The following is a 16,553-nucleotide window of genomic DNA, read 5'->3' on the forward strand; positions in this document are numbered from 1 at the left end:
CTATCTTGCTTTCCATAAGGTGTCTTTGGAAAAGAATTGATATATGAGGGCTTTGAGATGCTCCCGAAACTTTTAACTTTACGAAGGTGAAAATGGCTGGAGCGGTCATGTGTGCTCTGAAGCACCTTGTGTCATCCGTGTCCTGGCACAACGTGTACGTATTTCAGTTTCCTGTAGGTGGGATAATTAAACTGATGTTTGTTAAGTGAGAATAGATTCTTTTTCCATAAAAGATTTGAGCTTGGAACAATAATCTGTCTTTGACACAAACAGAAAACTTGTCCTTGAAACATCAGCGAAGAGGAGGGGCTTTGTAAAAACGCTTTTGGATGCATTTGAGGGAATTGAATTAAATTCAGTCGGGCCACAGGCTCATGACCAATGCTGAGTGTACAATTCACTGCTTGAGGGGCTGGAAATCCTTTTATTTTGTCCAAGCATCTCTAGCGTAGTCTGAGTTCAATGGAGAAGATGGGAGAGATTTAAAGGTGATACTCGGTGCTTACTTGATGTGCAGCATGAAGTTTCAGATTTTAGTCACATATCAGAATGAAAAAAGGAAGTAAGAAATATTTTTTCATTGCTCATTAAAACAATCGCTCATGAAATGACAAAGCAGTCTTCCCCTTTCTCCCCTGACACCTCTGATAATACAATGAGATCACCACTTTATCTTTTTTCTCGTTATCCATTTGGATAATAGTTACAGTCGTACAGTTACAGCAAGCCTGGAGAAAAATGCAGAAAAAACAATGCAGAAGAAAAAAAAAAAAAGCCTATAGGGCTTGGCCAGTATTTTCAAGCTTGGTTACCTAAAATTTGATTTATATATTTATTTTTTTGTTTAATGTATGAATTGTCATCTTGAGTAGGAATTCTCTTGAGATGCAGAATATCTCTGTTGTCTTCTGAAGCTGTTACTCAGCTTTTCCAAAAACTAGGCTGTTGATTGGGTTTTTTTAACATGAGGTGAGATAACCTAATACTGTGATCAAAGTGGCCGAAATTTGGCTGAGAGCTAACAAGGGGAGGACACTGGAACAGTCTGGAAGCAGCTGTAGAAGTAGGAGAGAAAAAATATTTTTTAGTGTATTGGAAGGATATGGAAAGAAATGAGGATACAAGTGGAGCCCGTGATTGAAGTGCCATTGTCTGAGATCTCTCTAATGAGGCTGGAGGATGCATTTTAAGCAGTTACTTTATTTAGGTGCTGGCAGCATGCTCAGTGCTGCTGAGGACTCACAAAAAAGGGAGGGGGAAGCAGGGAACAGAGACTTTGAACCCCTTCCTGCTGTAGGCACCAAAGGGTCTCAGCTACCCGCGTGCTAGAGCTTCGGCACACAAATATCTGCACGCTTCCACGCAGCATGGGAATCGCTGTCCCAGTCACTCCAGAGGATGCACTTCCATTTTCTTTAAAGCTTCTTATTGCTCGGGAACAATATAGACCATGCATGATAATCTCCTCACAAAAAACCCTTTCCTTACGTTGTATCCCTTCAAAACTGTTCGGTGTGTTTTTAGTAATTCCTGATATACCCCGTATACATACTGGTTTTTCCACTTCCAGGTTGTGGGCTTCAGCTGTGTGTTCTGCTACAAGTGTGCTTCTAGGACAAAGTATCGCTGTGTTGGCCTGGGAGCATCGTTTTGAGTTTTGGAGGATGTTTTATTTAAGCTACTGTGTTATTTTCAATACACCTCACTTTCTTTTTTGACTTTTTAGGATGTGAAATGTAAAGCTGACAAACCAGTGCTGGTGGATCAGCAGGAAGTGGAGGAGCAGCTCCCGGAAAATGTACGTTAACCAATAAGGGAGGATTCTAGGGGCTTGATCTAGTTGAAGACTGAGTGATTTATGGGGGCAAGGAGTTAACTGGGGAGACATTAAAATAATTTTCTCAGGTAGAAACTTAAGAAGTGACTTGCTTCTCTTTAATTATGTGGAAATAGTCACACACGCTAATATCAAGGATGTTTTTTTGCTGTTTAAAAGTTAAAAAAAAAAAAAGAAAAACCAAAACCCAAACCCTCACGTTATTTGGTATGAGAGGCACAATTGAGAAAGGTGAAGTCCTGTCCCTACTTCTTACATGAGCATTTCTGGAACCACAGGTATCCAGTCACCCTGATTTTCCATTTATTTATGAAGAGAATGTTTCCATTTCATCTGTGCTCATTGCTTGTTTCCCTTCTATTGACTCAGTGGATTTAATAAAGTATGCTAATCAACAGCTAACGATGATGTCCACATAACATGCCTTTCAGTGGCTGACCTCTTTTGCTTCTGCTTTGCTTTGCTTTCAGATCCTCAACCAGATCAAACAATCCAAAACTTCAACAAAAGTACCAGTCAACTTACAGGAGATACCCCTGGTGCCAGCACCTACTTACCTTTCTCCAGAGGCAGAAGTCACCAGCCGTAGTATGAACCACTTATTTTTTCCACCAATATAGTGTATATTTAGTACCCTAACTCAGGTTGAAGCTTTTCTTTTTTTTTTCCAAATAACTTTTGCTGAGATTTTTTTCTTTATACATTGAATGACAAATTTTAAGTTATTGTACAAAGTGTTTGTACTTTTCTCTCATTTTATAATTTTTGAGAACTTGAAGATGCCTTTGCTTGTTTTTCTTGACTTTTCCGTGCAAAGGTGTTGTTCCTTCTTTTAATTAAAATAAAAACAAAAGGAAAAGCAATCTGGGACATGCTGTCCATTTGACAGTGCTGGGACATGGCCTTATGTGTCCTGAATGGAATAATACAGCTTGCCATCATGATCTGAATTGTATAGTCATAGAATCATGGAATAGTTTGGGTTGGAAGGGACCTGAAAGATCATCTAGTTCCAAACCCCCTGCCATGGGCAGGGACACCTTCCACTAGATCACATTGCTCAAAGCCTCATCCAACCTGGCCTTGAACACTTCCAGGGATGGGGCAGCCACAGCTTCTCTGGGCAACCTGTTCCAGTGCCTCATCACCCTCAGAGGGAAGAATTTCTTCCCGAGATCTCATCTAAATCTCCCCTCTTTCAGTTTAAAGCCATTGCCCCGTGTCCTGTCACTACACACCCTTGTCCAAAGCCCCTCTCCAGCTTTCTTGTAGCCCCTTCAGGTACTGGAAGGCTGCTGGAAGGTCTCCCTGGAGCCTTATGTTCTCGAGGCTGCACAACCCCAGTTGTCAGGTGTAGGAGAGGTGCTCCAGCCCTCAGATCCTCTTCATGACCCTCCTCTGGACCCACTCCAACAGCTCCATGTCCTTCTGATGTTGGGGGCCCCAGAGCTGAACACAGTGCTGCACGTGGGGTCTCACGAGAGCAGAGATTGACTTCAGAAGTGACTCAGAGTAGTACTTCGGTTTAGATTGGTAAAGGTGAAAAGCAAAATACAAGAGCTTAATTAGTTGCTCTCAAACAATTCCTTTGATGGTTTTCATTTTCTCTTTGAATAGTGTGACTTATTTCTCTGACTTCTCATGTTCTTAGGTGTCTTTCCACCTCCGTTGCCTGTGGATCCAGCAACGTGTCCAATAGTTCCAGGGCAGGAGATGACTATAGAGATATCTAAGGGTCGGTCAGGCCTGGGACTCAGCATCGTTGGGGGGAAGGACACTCCACTGGTGAGTTAAACTGGTATTTGCTGTCTCTGTTGCAGAATAGGAGACAAAGACAAAGAAAACGTAGAAACTATTGATGCCATTAATCTATAATTGCTCTAATTAATCGTTCAGTACAGGGAGGAGAAACCAGCAACTACGATCTCCAAGATCAGATTGATAATTTTGCCTTGCATCAGATCCGTTGTTTTCTTTTCCTTTTTAAGCTGAAACGTTTGTATTTCAGTAGTGCTTTCTGCTATGGTCAGAGTTTACAAATATGTTTTCTTTTTTAATCATTGTGAATTAAGGGTTTCGAGCAGGTAAGTTACCAGAATAGTTGGACTAGAAATGAATGTCACAGAGGTAGAGCTACCTCAGCATGGTTAACACCTCCGTCTTGAGGACATAAATGCTTAGTAGCTGTTTAAACAAACTGTGATTTATCTCCCTTCCAGCAAAAGCCCTTGTTGAACAGAGGTAAACCAAACGTAATCTTTTATTGTTTTCTGTGTCTTTTTGCTTAATCTTGCTCTTGGCTATGCTATTTTTTAAAAAATGATCTTCAGCTAACTTAAAATGTATCAGTTCAAGTGTAAACTCAGCAAGTTAGTTACGCTAAACCCTTCTCAGCCTCTGCTGTTGCTGTTTCCACTCCACTTTCCATTTAAGAGATGCTATGTTACAGTACAACAGAATGTCAGATTGGTTTTTTTAAATGTCAAATTCAGTTCTTTCAGTAAACAAGTCTGCTGCAGAGGTGTCTTTACTGGATTCTCCAGAATCCCCTGCCGCAGAGACGCTTAAAGCAATAGAGCTGCTCTGTTACGTGCAGTTGTTCCTAAAAATATCATGGTGGTGCATCATTAAGCAATGAAGTGCTGTGAGGTGTCAGCAGCTGCAGACAGTTGCAATGCCGTAATCCTTTTCCAGAACAAGAAAAAAGAAGGAAAAAAATCCGAGGAAGTTGAAAGAAAACATGAAGTTTTGTTTTGCAAAGCGTAGGCTGTATCTTTTATAGTATTAAAGCTGAAATTGGAGAAGGTTCAGCTTTTGGTCCCTTTTATCCAAGTCTCCGATTACGTAGAGTTTGGAAGAATTGCCCTGTTTCACGTGGAGATAGATCTGAATTATGTTGAAGGCTTAAATCTGCCTATGTAGTTTTCACTCCGTTCAGCCGTGCGCTGTTTTGTACCCCGTCCCTTTTTTGCCAAGCTCCTCAGTGTTGAGTAAATTCAAATAAGTTCAGTGTTAGTCATCTTTCTGCTTTTTCATTTCGCCAGAATTTGGAAATAATACATGGCAGTCTGTCAGACGCAATCTGGTACATGTCTTTCATGAGATTTTAATATAAATAAATGAAAATTATAAATATCTGCTTTACAGAGCAGATGAGAAAAATGCAAAAGACTTTATTCTTTACATTGAGTAAATGGGTTTGGTTAAGTATTAATACTTTCATTAGTTTATTCATTTAAGTGTCCTCCTAGGAATTTATTTTTGAAATCTATGCACTTGATTGCAGTAACTGAAATTCGTGGGAGAGCAGTCCGACTTCCCACATTTCTGATCCTCACGTTACAGGACTTACCAAAATGAGTCCCTGTTTCTTTTCGTATTTCTGAATCTACTCGTTCAAAGACAAGCAATGTTGTTTCTTAGGAAACAAGTTGCTTTCGTGAGACCACAGTCTAATCTGATCCCTTACCACACGCGGAGACCCTCGTTGGGATTCTCCGTAACTTGCGTATCCAAAACGGTGTGTGCAAACCCTCCTCCTCAAAGCAGATACTCAGGGTTGTGTTTTAGCTGGTGGGATCGTCATCGCTCTGTCTACTTTGTCCCATTGATGTCCCCAAAATTATTTTGAAGCCTTCCTTTCTTGCCGTGAAGGCAAAAAACCTTTTGTTGAAGAGTTGAAATGAAGTTCACGTAACAAAATGAGGAGGCGTAAAAGAAACCACTACTCAGGACTGTAGGAAAGTTTCTGTCTTTCTGGGGTTTGTGGATTAGAAAGGAAATATAACAAAATGAGGTACATGGAGCTGAGTGATGGATCTTCTCTTGCTCTCCATCTTTTTATTTTAACTTGAGGATGCAGATGTATTTTTAAAAAGGCAAAATAAATTGACTTACAGCTTTGCTGCTCACATTTGTGTTATGCTTATGTGCCATAGAAGTTCATTACTTCTGAAAGTCTTGTGTGGCAGAAATTGTGTATCCAAGACCCTCTGTTTTCTGCAGGGCAGAGAAGTTAAAATGAAGCTATAATTGGCTTCAGCGATTCAGGTTTGGTTTTTTAGCTATTTTTGAAACGGGACTTGTCAGATCAAAGTCGTAGAGAATGGGAACAGCACCACTTGTAGACATCTCTGCAGGCATAAGGGATGCTGCCTTTCGTGCTCTTGTAGTTCAGATGGTGGGCACGGACGATAGAGGTGAGATGCCCTGATGGGACCATGGAAGTGTGCTCCATCGGTGGTGGGAAAAGGCATGGCAGAACAGGGGCGATCTGCAGGGACGGTGCCTGCGAGTGCCACAAACAGCTGCAGAGACATTTTCTTCTACCTTTTTGTCCTCTGAGAAAACAAGACATGAACACCTATTTCTTCCTCCCTTTTCTACTGGTGGACTATCTTTATTTTGTACCTGTGCAGGTGCGTATGTGCCTACAAAACGATGAGGGATATCAACCCCGGTTCCTAGGATCTCAGAAGTAATGTATCAGTATGGGGTATAGAGGGAGGCTACTCCTTGGCAGAACATGTCAAATCTAAGGCAACTATGGCAAAAGTATAAGGGTCTCATCTAGGTGGTATTAAAATGCACGTGATCTAAAAACATTTAACTGTCTGCTGGTAGGCAACACTGATGCACAACAGGGTCACGGGTGGTGGGAAAGCTCACTTCAGAATATTTCTTAAACACGTGATGTACAGTCCCAGCTTTTGGAATAATAAATCTGGCAACCCCCTAAAGGGACGCAGTGCTTCAGAGTGAAATATGAAGTGCAACTTTTAAGTCATAACCTTAGGAATCTCATCAGAAATCACCAAGTAGAGACTTGAAAAATACAGCCTGTGTGCAGGGAGGTTAATGCGTTCAGGAGGGTGGAAAGTGATGTCTTAACCTCTGTGAAATGTTTTTTTGTTGAGAAGATGACCATCCCATTAAACTTGCAAAACCTTCCAAGGTGCTTATATTAGAAGCAAGGACTGTGGCTGTGAGCTTAGGGGAGCAGCAGAGCATCAGCTGGAAAGACACGCTAGTAGAAAAGGCACAGGGAAGGAAGGGCTGTCCTTGAGAGTTGTCTTCATGTTGTTGATCTTTAGGTTGCTATAGCCCTTAGGCAGTCCTATTTCATTTTATTTTAAAGGTTGATTTTTATTTTTATTTTTTTCTTCACTGCCTTTCATTTCACCTTCCCGTGTACCCCTGAGAGAACACAACACATGGCCTCTGCTTTAAAGCAATTAAACTGCAGAGTGGAGCTGGCTGAAGTACAGGGCTTTCAATTTGTGAGAAGATTTTGTTTGGTTTTTTTTTTTTTGGTTGTAGTCCAATCAAACTTGTAAAAGTAACCTCAGAGTGGGAATTTAAATAAAATTTAAAAAAAAATGTTTTCAAATACATCCCAAAACGAGGTTTGAGGCTCTAACTCTGCTCCCCAGGACCTCTTCTGCCCTCTCGTTTCCCCCCATCACCAGATGCTGAAATAAATAAATGCTTTTCAGCTCCGCCACTGCTAATAGCATCCATAAACCTGACAGGGGTGTCATTGGCATTCGACAGCTGCCAGTGGCACTCGCTCCAGCCACGGGATGCCCAGGATTCAGGAACCTCTTTGGGCAGCGCCTGCAGTGCAGCTCGGAGAGCAGCGGGCACCGCACGCCCCGGCGCGCTGGGCAGGACGCTCGTGCACGGGCTGCCAGCCCGGAGCCTGGGCAAGCTGTGACTCTTAGATGTAGAGTTCAGATTTCAGACACGGAGGTTGACGGCAGCGAGCCAGCGTTGGCACGGCCACCTGGCCCAGGGCTGCACGGGCCGGGACTGCGCGGGTCCGGGGCGACTAACCGGCCCTGCGGGATACAGGACTGGCAGCACCACATAGTCCAGTTTTTCACCATAAATTTAGGAAATGTTCCTCCATTATTCTGCTTGTGATTCATTGCGTTCTGCCTAAGTTGTTTCAAGGCAAGTAATTTTAATTCAAGTAATGGGCTTTTTCCTCTGAAACTGTTTTGCCAGCAAGATTCTATGAGGTTTTCTTCTTAAATCGTCTGAGAACAGGACATCAAGGAATTGCTTAAAAAAAAAATGGTGTCATGGTACTCCTCCAGATGGCATGTGGGGTTAAATCATCCAAACCCCGTTATCACCCCAGAGTGGGGTGGATACTGCCATGTCTTGTCCAGTTGGCAACTTGCAATGAGCCAGTTTCTGTAAAACAGGATTGTCGATTTACAGGGATTTTCTTCTTGGCAGTACACGGAAGAAGCATCGCTCTGAGATACAAACATTTTCTTAGTAGGTGGGAGCACTATTTTGCTTCCAGATGAATAATTTAGTAATGGTTGAGTTGATTACTCGTAGTTATTGACTCTGTATTTGCTGCCTGGGTGATGAAGATGCGCAGATGTGCCGGAGGGGATCCGGCGCTTTCAAGGCTGGTGGAAGCTGGTATGGGGACATTCCCTCTGGGCAGAGTTAGAAAACCCTGGGAGGGGAGGAGAGCACAGAGACTCTTGTTGTGGGGCTTGAAATCACAGTTAAGTACTGAAGAGGCACCTACGATATGAAAGAAAAAATGTTTGCAGGAGCAGTAACCTTGTGGCTCTTGGGAGGTGGAGTGGTTCAGAGTCGGTCGTTACCTGAACCTTACATAGAAAGGAAGAAAAAAGCATACTTTATCCTGTGTCTTTTTTATTAAAAATGACAACAAACCTCTTATGCAGAATTTTGTATACTGGGTTGTCTACTTTGAATTCAGTAAATAATTATTTTTTTTTTAACTTTTGCTTTCAGCTGGCTTTAATAAAAAGCATTTTTAAGGCAATTAACAAACTTTAAGGTATTCCATCTGTAAAATAAAGTGATCCACAAATCCAGGGAACTGGAACACTTTAGCAGTGCTCCAAAAAGTAACAGGATATGCCTAATGCTAGTTGGTGTAAGAGCTGGTAACGCCAGAGTGGGAGAGGAAAAAGCTTTCCTAATCACCTTGGTTAGCCCAGAAGGCTTTCTGGCTTGCAGCAGAGCAGGGGAGCTTCGTGATGGTGGGGATGCAGTTTGACAGGAGAATATTTAGATTCATTCTGTCAGTCCAGGTGAGTCATACCTTGCATAAACCCCATCTGTTAAGGAAGGACAAGGGAATAATCAAGAAAACTGTGACTTTAAATTGCAGCTGTTCAAGACCCAATGTTTGCCCCTGGAGCTGTGAGGGCTAATTACCCTGCTAGGATCTCCACGCTGCCAAGAGCAGGCTGTTACTAACACCGAAGCCAAGTCTAATATCTCTGGTTTGTGCCATGCTGCAGTCAGCAGTGGGGACCTACCTAAACACAAGGGCTGATGTGACTTGTGTGTTACTGAATGAACAGGTTCTCCCTTGGTTGAGCTTTCCTCCCTCCTTCCCACTTCAGTTCTATTTAGGTTCAGGCAAAAATAACTTCATCAGTTACAGACAGATGGGGTCTGAGCGACTTTGTAGACAGTCATCAAGTGCAGCTAAGACTGAAATGGGTTTAATGGAACATGCTTACCTTGTAGCTACAAATGAAAAGCAAGATACTGGCCTCAGGAGAGATTCAGCAATATATTGGCTATAGGTGCTGTTGCTGTTAAGCCTATTGCACAATGAATGGAACAATAGAATAAAAAATGGTAACAGAAGTCCCAAGTTTTTAATTGCGGCTTGGGTATTGTAGAGGAAAAGTTTGCGGTTGGGAGGGGAAAAAAATGCAATCACTTCTTAACCATCACCCACGTTTATAAAACAGAAGGCAGTTTAATGACAGAGTGGTAAATGCAGTTAGCTTGAAATTGTGAGGAATTGCTTTGACTCTTGGTTGGATAACGTTAAAATGAAGTCGGTGGATTCATCATAATTCCAAAAGGACATTAGCTTACAACAGCATGAGAAAACCAAACCGCTTTGTACATGAGTTATCACAAGTGGGAATTAGAGTAGTAAGTTTTGCAAATCATCTGTTTGATAGATCGTTGGCAAGGGTTTAGCTGACTGTACAGCCAGCTTGCGTAGCAGTGTCTTGCTTGAAGAAGTCGGTGTCTTCCAGGAGTGTAAATCAACCATAAAATTTAAGCTGACAACATACAAAAGCAGTAGGACATGTCAGAACGGACTTTGGGAATATCTTGCTGGCTGGTAGTTGTAACCACTGGCTTTTGGCGTCCTGTGTCATACGCATTCAGGATCTCGTGCATTCTTTATAACCCGTGTTGTACACTGTACACTGTAAATTTTCATTTTTTTTTCATTTAATAAAATAATGAGAGTGAGAGAGTTAACATTTTAATATGTAGTTCTGTGTTTTATTATTCCCTCTAAAATGAGCATGTATACTTTTTAAAAAACTTTGGTTTGCTTTGGCATGTGATTCATAGAAACATAGCTCTTTCTATCATTCTGACTTAAGTCATATATTTTTACACTAAACATCTTATTACCTTAGTTTTATTATTTCAGAATCAAAGGAGAGCTTGCAAATGTCTATGACTGCAGACCGAAGGAATGTTAATGAATAGTGCCATTGAATTTTCAGGTTTTAGCTTTTCTGATCTTAGAGAATATAACTGTAAGCAAAAATATTATGCAAGCTGAATAAAATTTAAATAAATAAGGACCAGATGTAACTATAGGGGCCTATAAAATGTAATACAAATATTATCCACTTCCTTAAAATAAATCTGTATTTTAGTATGAAAAATTATATTCATATTGATGTTGTGGATTAATCTTTTTTATGAAAGTTGGCAAGTGAACACCATCTCTTGCAAGGGCTTGTTCTTAAATGGGAAACAGACCTTTTGTTTTGACCTCGAGTAGAGAAGTTTTTCGGTATCGTGCGATGTAAAGCATTTTTACATTAACACGGTAATACATTTTTACATTATATAGCCTGTTTTATTACAGTAGTGTTTGGCTTAGGATTTTGGGTGCCTGTTAATGGTTTGTGAACGCTAGCAATTGCAAAATATTTGAGTGTTGGAAAGAGGTACATGCAGCATGATGCATTAGATAAACCCCTTTAAGAAGTCAAATGATTTGCTTGGAGTTGACCTTCAGCTTTCGTTGCTGAACCGTTATCTTTTAGATTCCATTCAGATCTGCGAGTGGAAGATGGTAGATGGTAACATAACTCTTGTAATTTCCTCTGCCTACAAGTAACCAGCAGCTGGATTTGTTTTAACTACTGGGGGATTCTTATATGGGGCTGATTCTTCAGCAAAGCACGCTGTGCAACTAGTTGATTTCTACTTTATCTGTGAACCAGCCTGTAAAAATGAAATGACAATTTTACTACTCTGGACAAAGTGTTATAGAAGTCGAAAAGGAAATAACTAATGATGTTGCATGTGCCCTGGGAAAGAGATAAATCTGTAATCCTGCAGTCAGCAAAAACCCTTGTAGCTTTATTATCTTTAATAAATGCTAATTTAGTATAACATTTGTAGCTATGTAGGAAATTTGTTGGAAGTGTGTAACATTAGCTTAGGTAAATCAGAAAACATCTTTTCCTGAATGTTGTTTTGTATGTAGCTTACTTTTTTGCTTCCTCGGGAAAGTACTCTAATCCCTGCAGAAAGCTTCATTTCTTACACCAAATACATAATTATGGTTAGTGGTAAGATTCATTCACCTAACTACAGACCAAACTGAGACACAGGCACGTAAAATTCATGTCATTCCAACAGTTTGCCCTGCCTGCTTTCTAACACTGCCCAACCACGTAGGTTCCCAAAAATCTGGTGGCTCTGTTTTGACCTGGACTTTCAGCAGCATTATCTGTATGTGCTCAGAGGTGTCTGCCTGGGAGACAGGTATTTTTTCCCTATACGATGCTCCCTTGGTGTGGGACAGATGGCTGGTGATGCTCTGGTGGTAGAGATAGCCTTGTAGCTACAGGGCAGAGCTATGGATCTGATTTCTACTCACAGGACCATTTGGGGGATTTTTTTTGGCTAATGGTTACCACCTTAAAATGCACATCTCAGAAAACACGGCCTGGGATTTTCAAACAACTCGTTTCTAACTGGGTATCTTACCTGGCGTCATTCTGTGCTGATGATTATTGCAGTCCTCCATGTGTAGTGGTTCACCTTATTTCTGGGAAGCACCTCTGATCCTAGCAAAATATCGGAGGGTCTGGCAGGCTGAAATAGCACAGCAAAGATAAACTCGAAGCAATGTTAGCTCGGTTAAAGACACAGCTTGTTGTGAGTGATCTGCAGTAGATAAGGACTATTCAGTACTATGCAAGAAGCCTTTTTACCAAAATTCAGACCTTTTTCCTTGTCAAACCCAGTCAGCACTAGGTATGTGGTGTTTTCTCTGCTCCAGTTCTCTTGAAGTCTCCCCTTTTGCATGCTGATTCACCTCTTACCGCATAAAACTACTTCACCAAAATATCTGTGGTACTTAATGTTTGAGCCTCGTTCATGTCTTGTGTCCTTTATTCCCTCACTCTCTACTCCCAGCAAACAACCTCATAGTCTGGGGGTTGATGTTCAGTGGCAAAGGGCACCCGCGTGGAAAGCTGCTGCTCGTCCTTCTGAAGAACAGCTGCATAGAAGAAAGGAAGCACTGGAGAGACTGGCTCAGAAGCTATAAACTTGCAGAAAAACGCGTGAGCAGTCCAAGCCTGAAGCCAGACAGCGTGTGAGACTTTCTCACCACTGTTTATGGTCCTGCAGGCTTTTAAGGCTCACTTGGTCAGTGATTTTCCTGAATAGGAAGCCGACTTTACCACCTTCCTCCCAAAGGCTCAATCAAGACAGTGCTATGTGGTCGTTGCCTGGGGTCTCTGCCGTACCAGTTCTTGACATTTAAGATGCAAAGATTAAGCTGTCACTCTTACTGAATTTAATTCTTAACGTTAGCATTTCTATTTGTGCTCTGCTGACGGGTGAGTTTGATATTCTTCCCCTGCCAGGTCTCTGAAGTTGCTATAAATCAAGCAGAAAAAATATCCACAGCTTGGGGGGGAAGTTGAGATCCAATTCCTCCAGAGTTCAGGGATAAACCCCTCCCACAGGTAGAAGGCAATGCAATGTAGATCACACTGTGCACATTTTACAAGTGGTATTTTCTGTAAGTGGATTCTCAGATTGGGCGCTCGTTTCTGGAAGATTGTCTTGCCCTCAATGTTCCATAGTCATTTGCTCTGCACCGACGTTGTTCTTCAAGGTGTTGACCAAGAAGCTCCAAGAACTCTTCTACTTGCCTGCCATTGCCTTTTCTTCCACAGCCAAAACCTTTTCTGTCAGAATTGTCACTCGTGTGCCTTCTCTTTGTTCAAGGCTGTGCAACAACTGGTATTCCACTGGTAAAGCTCAAAATCTGAACCTCATAAAATACCATCTAATATATGCGTGGCAGGTTTGGTAAGCACTACCGCTCGTTAACAGATTTGGTGCACATCATATAGGAACCAGGTATGCCCTTGCCATGTTTTGGAACTATTCTAGCTTGCAGGTGATTTTTTAATTTTTTTTTTTCAGCCATGCATTATCAATAGTATCAGTGCATTCATGTTCATTGCATCGGACTGCAGGCCCTTCAGTAGCCTTCGATATAACCATTATTTAGCCCAGGATGGCAACCTCAGCAGTAGCAAAGAATTTCCCTTCTACTTTGTCTTTCAGTGTTTTCATGGTCGGATAGTCTAAGCTTACACCTGGACTTTGTTTAGCGTAGAAAAATGCTGTTTATATGCCCTGGCTTGTATTCTACATCCTTCCGTCCCATACAAGAAATGTTCAACTTGGCACTAATTCCTGATGTGTAGAATGGTCCCAGACTATTCTTTGTCAAAATATACAAAGATTAAAGCTCCAGTTTTTTGAATGTATTTGTAAACCTGATGAAGTATATGCTTTCAGCAGCTGGATATCTTTCTTGAAAAACTGTGTTCTTGGTATGAGAGTGTTTCTATTCCCCCCTTCTGCACAAACAGTTTTTGTGGCTCTGCCAAGCTGTGTCATGGAGTGCCATAATCTACATGAAACTGGTAGTGAAAGGAGATGGGGGGAACGGGAGTGAAAAGTCTGTCCAGAGCCACCATTAATTCACAACCTCTAGTTGAACATTGATACCACTTTCCTTTCCTCCCTCTCGACTGATTGATTGATTTCGAACTACTTAGGCCTTGACTTCTGGAGATACCAAGCATGCAACTGAATTTGAAGCTAGTGAGCAGGAGCTGCAGATGTCCAGTAGCCAAAACCTGTCCTTTAAATAAATGCTTTGCATTGTTTTAGTCATGATAGATCCTATTTTTTTCCTGAGGCACTGAGAGGGGTGTGACAGCTTAAATCCGTAGCGTGTCAATAGAGTTATTGCAGATTAGGGCTCGCTGAGATGGTTGAAGTGTGATGTTACATCTCACTGCTGCGTAAACTTTTTTAAAATATTCCTATAATTAAATATGTTCAATAACTTCAGTAGTTTGTTTTTAATGATTGGCCATGGATGATCAACACTAACCGAGTCTTATCCAGATCCCACTAGATCCAACAGAAAAAGATTACTTCTGGGTTAAGTGTACTTTGAGCTGATCCCAGAAGTATCAGAGTCTGTTTATCGCAGTTTATAAGCTGAGGAAGGTAAGATTCTCATATTTATGCTGATGGATTATTTAAAAAATCTTTACGGTACATCGTGGACACGTTGCTTCATTCCATTTTTAATCGATTTGATAAGCCTGGTTCAACTACACCACTTAAACAAAAAAAATAGTTAAGAAAAACAGTGCTTTGGCAGGTCAGCAAGATGTTTCCTTCTTTGGGGTAGGCACAGACCGAGCAGGAATGTACCTTTTCGTGCCATATGTATTTTTAGTTCTAGGTCTGGCTTCTAACACATGCGGGAACCGCAGTGTAATACCAAATTGTTGTCTTTTCAAATAGATGATGCAGATTATTCAAACTGATAACATTCAGTCATTCCTGAATCCGAGCTTTAGGTATGTGTGGTTTTACATTCAATAACACAGCACTGGGAAAAGCTGGTAACTCTGGTTTGTTGACCATTTTTGAAGCAACCGCAGATGTTAGGCAAACTTAAAGAAATGTAATTGAAGGTTCCTCGCTCGGAGGTTAGGAAGTGTCAGATTAAATACAGTCTGAAAGTGTTTGATTTGACTGTCTTGTGTACATGCCCAGTCTGCTGATACCTGGTTGCATTGCCATTTTTCTGCCAAACCTCATGTTCACCCACTGCCCTAGCGTGTCCTGGTTGAATGATGCTGTCTTAACAAGCTGGTCAATATTTTGTGCTATCTTGTTGACCACTCCTAAATGCCTTCCTTTGTAAAGTGTTTAAAAAAAGGAAAAGTGAAGTGTGCTAAGGAAGTTCTAAACCACAGACTCAGCTTTTTCTCAGAGTTACCCGTGATCAGCCTCAGGTGAAAAAATATACCTCACTGTCACCCTCCTGGCTTTCACCCAGGCAAAAGTCTCTTGTGTTGACTTAGAGTTAAATGATCGTTTTTAAAACAAAGGTAACAAAAAAAAAAAAACACCCACCCCCAAAAAAACAATCAAAACAACCAAAAACCACAACAACCAAAACCCCACAACTGAGAGAAAATCTAAGACACATAGCAGAGGATTTCGGCAGAGCTGCTGAGATGGACATGCACATGTTACTCTGTCCCACTGCTGTTTCAGTTATTTCTAGGAAACCTTGCAGTTGCCAGTGGTGTGTGTGTGTATATATATATAATTTTTTTTTTAATTAAACCGTTCTTTTGATTTTCTTAATTACCTTGGTACACAGCTCACGGTATTTTGCCTTCGTTTATGTAGATTGGAATCTTTTTTCCCCCCATCTGGGACGCTTGTATCAGCTGTAATCCATTTGTGATTAAAATCCTTCAGGCTTTTTTCAGTGACTGGTGTATATGAATCAAAGAGGAAGCTTGGGACAGTGGTGCTGTGCTCCAGCAGCCACGGAGCGGCTGTAGGTACAAGTCCACATCATTAAATAAACTGTAGTGGGAATGAAAGAGAATAATGGTCTCAATGTTGTCTTGATCAGAGCGTTAGCTTAAGGGCATTTGAGTTTTCTTTCTGTTCAACATGCACCATGTGTGCTGGGAAAGGATCGCAAGGCAACACGGAGGGAGTTAACGTGGTGATGAGAGATGTAGTATCGAAGAGTGTTTTCGAAACACGAAGGTGCTTTGTTCTACCCCAGCAGCTATTTCCTGCTCCTGCTCCGGGAAGGCGGTGCACAGCGGGGCTCGCGCACCGCCAACCCCGTCGCCTTTTGTTGCACACGCTGCGGAAAGTCTCCCCTTGGACTCGTGCATCAAACTGGTGAAGGAACTTCACCACCGTTGCGTTTCTAGAGGGTGTGTTTGTCTGAGAACGGGTTATCCGATGCCTGCGGATCTAACTGAAAATCACTGCGTGTTTTATCCAGAGCCGTTTTAAAGTTCGTAGTGACGCCGGTGCTGGGTGTTTGCTGGTGATGTTGGAGAGAGGAACGTGTTTTGCAGGAAGGGTCCCATCCTGCTAGCTGTCAGGACCACAGCTGAAGCGCTCCTGCAGGATGTTCACCTATTTGTTTCAGGGTAAAAAAAAGAAAAGAAAAAAAAAGAAACAAACCAGAACAATGCAAAGGGAAAGCACCAGCAAGAGAACAGTATGTTCTTTGTAATGCTTTTTCTTTGGGGACATCTATTGCTGGCAATAAGATTAAATCACT

At 41.6% G+C, this 16,553-nt stretch overlaps 1 protein-coding gene across 1 annotated transcript in view; it reads left to right on the top strand.

Annotated features, from left to right (window-relative positions):
• PATJ (PATJ crumbs cell polarity complex component) overlaps window positions 1-16,553 on the top strand; it is a 151,287-nt gene that overhangs the window by 116,176 nt on the left and 18,558 nt on the right. Inside the window, exons 19-23 of the mRNA XM_086617077.1 lie at window positions 1,727-1,798; window positions 2,308-2,425; window positions 3,489-3,622; window positions 3,910-3,921; window positions 14,750-14,805. Of these exons, the coding sequence (XP_086473203.1) occupies window positions 1,727-1,798; window positions 2,308-2,425; window positions 3,489-3,622; window positions 3,910-3,921; window positions 14,750-14,805 (392 nt within the window). The remainder of the gene's footprint in view (window positions 1-1,726; window positions 1,799-2,307; window positions 2,426-3,488; window positions 3,623-3,909; window positions 3,922-14,749; window positions 14,806-16,553) is intronic.

This window comes from Tauraco erythrolophus, chromosome 10 (assembly GCF_009769465.1).
Source record: "Tauraco erythrolophus isolate bTauEry1 chromosome 10, bTauEry1.pri, whole genome shotgun sequence".
NCBI classification, from domain to species: Eukaryota; Metazoa; Chordata; class Aves; order Musophagiformes; family Musophagidae; genus Tauraco; species Tauraco erythrolophus.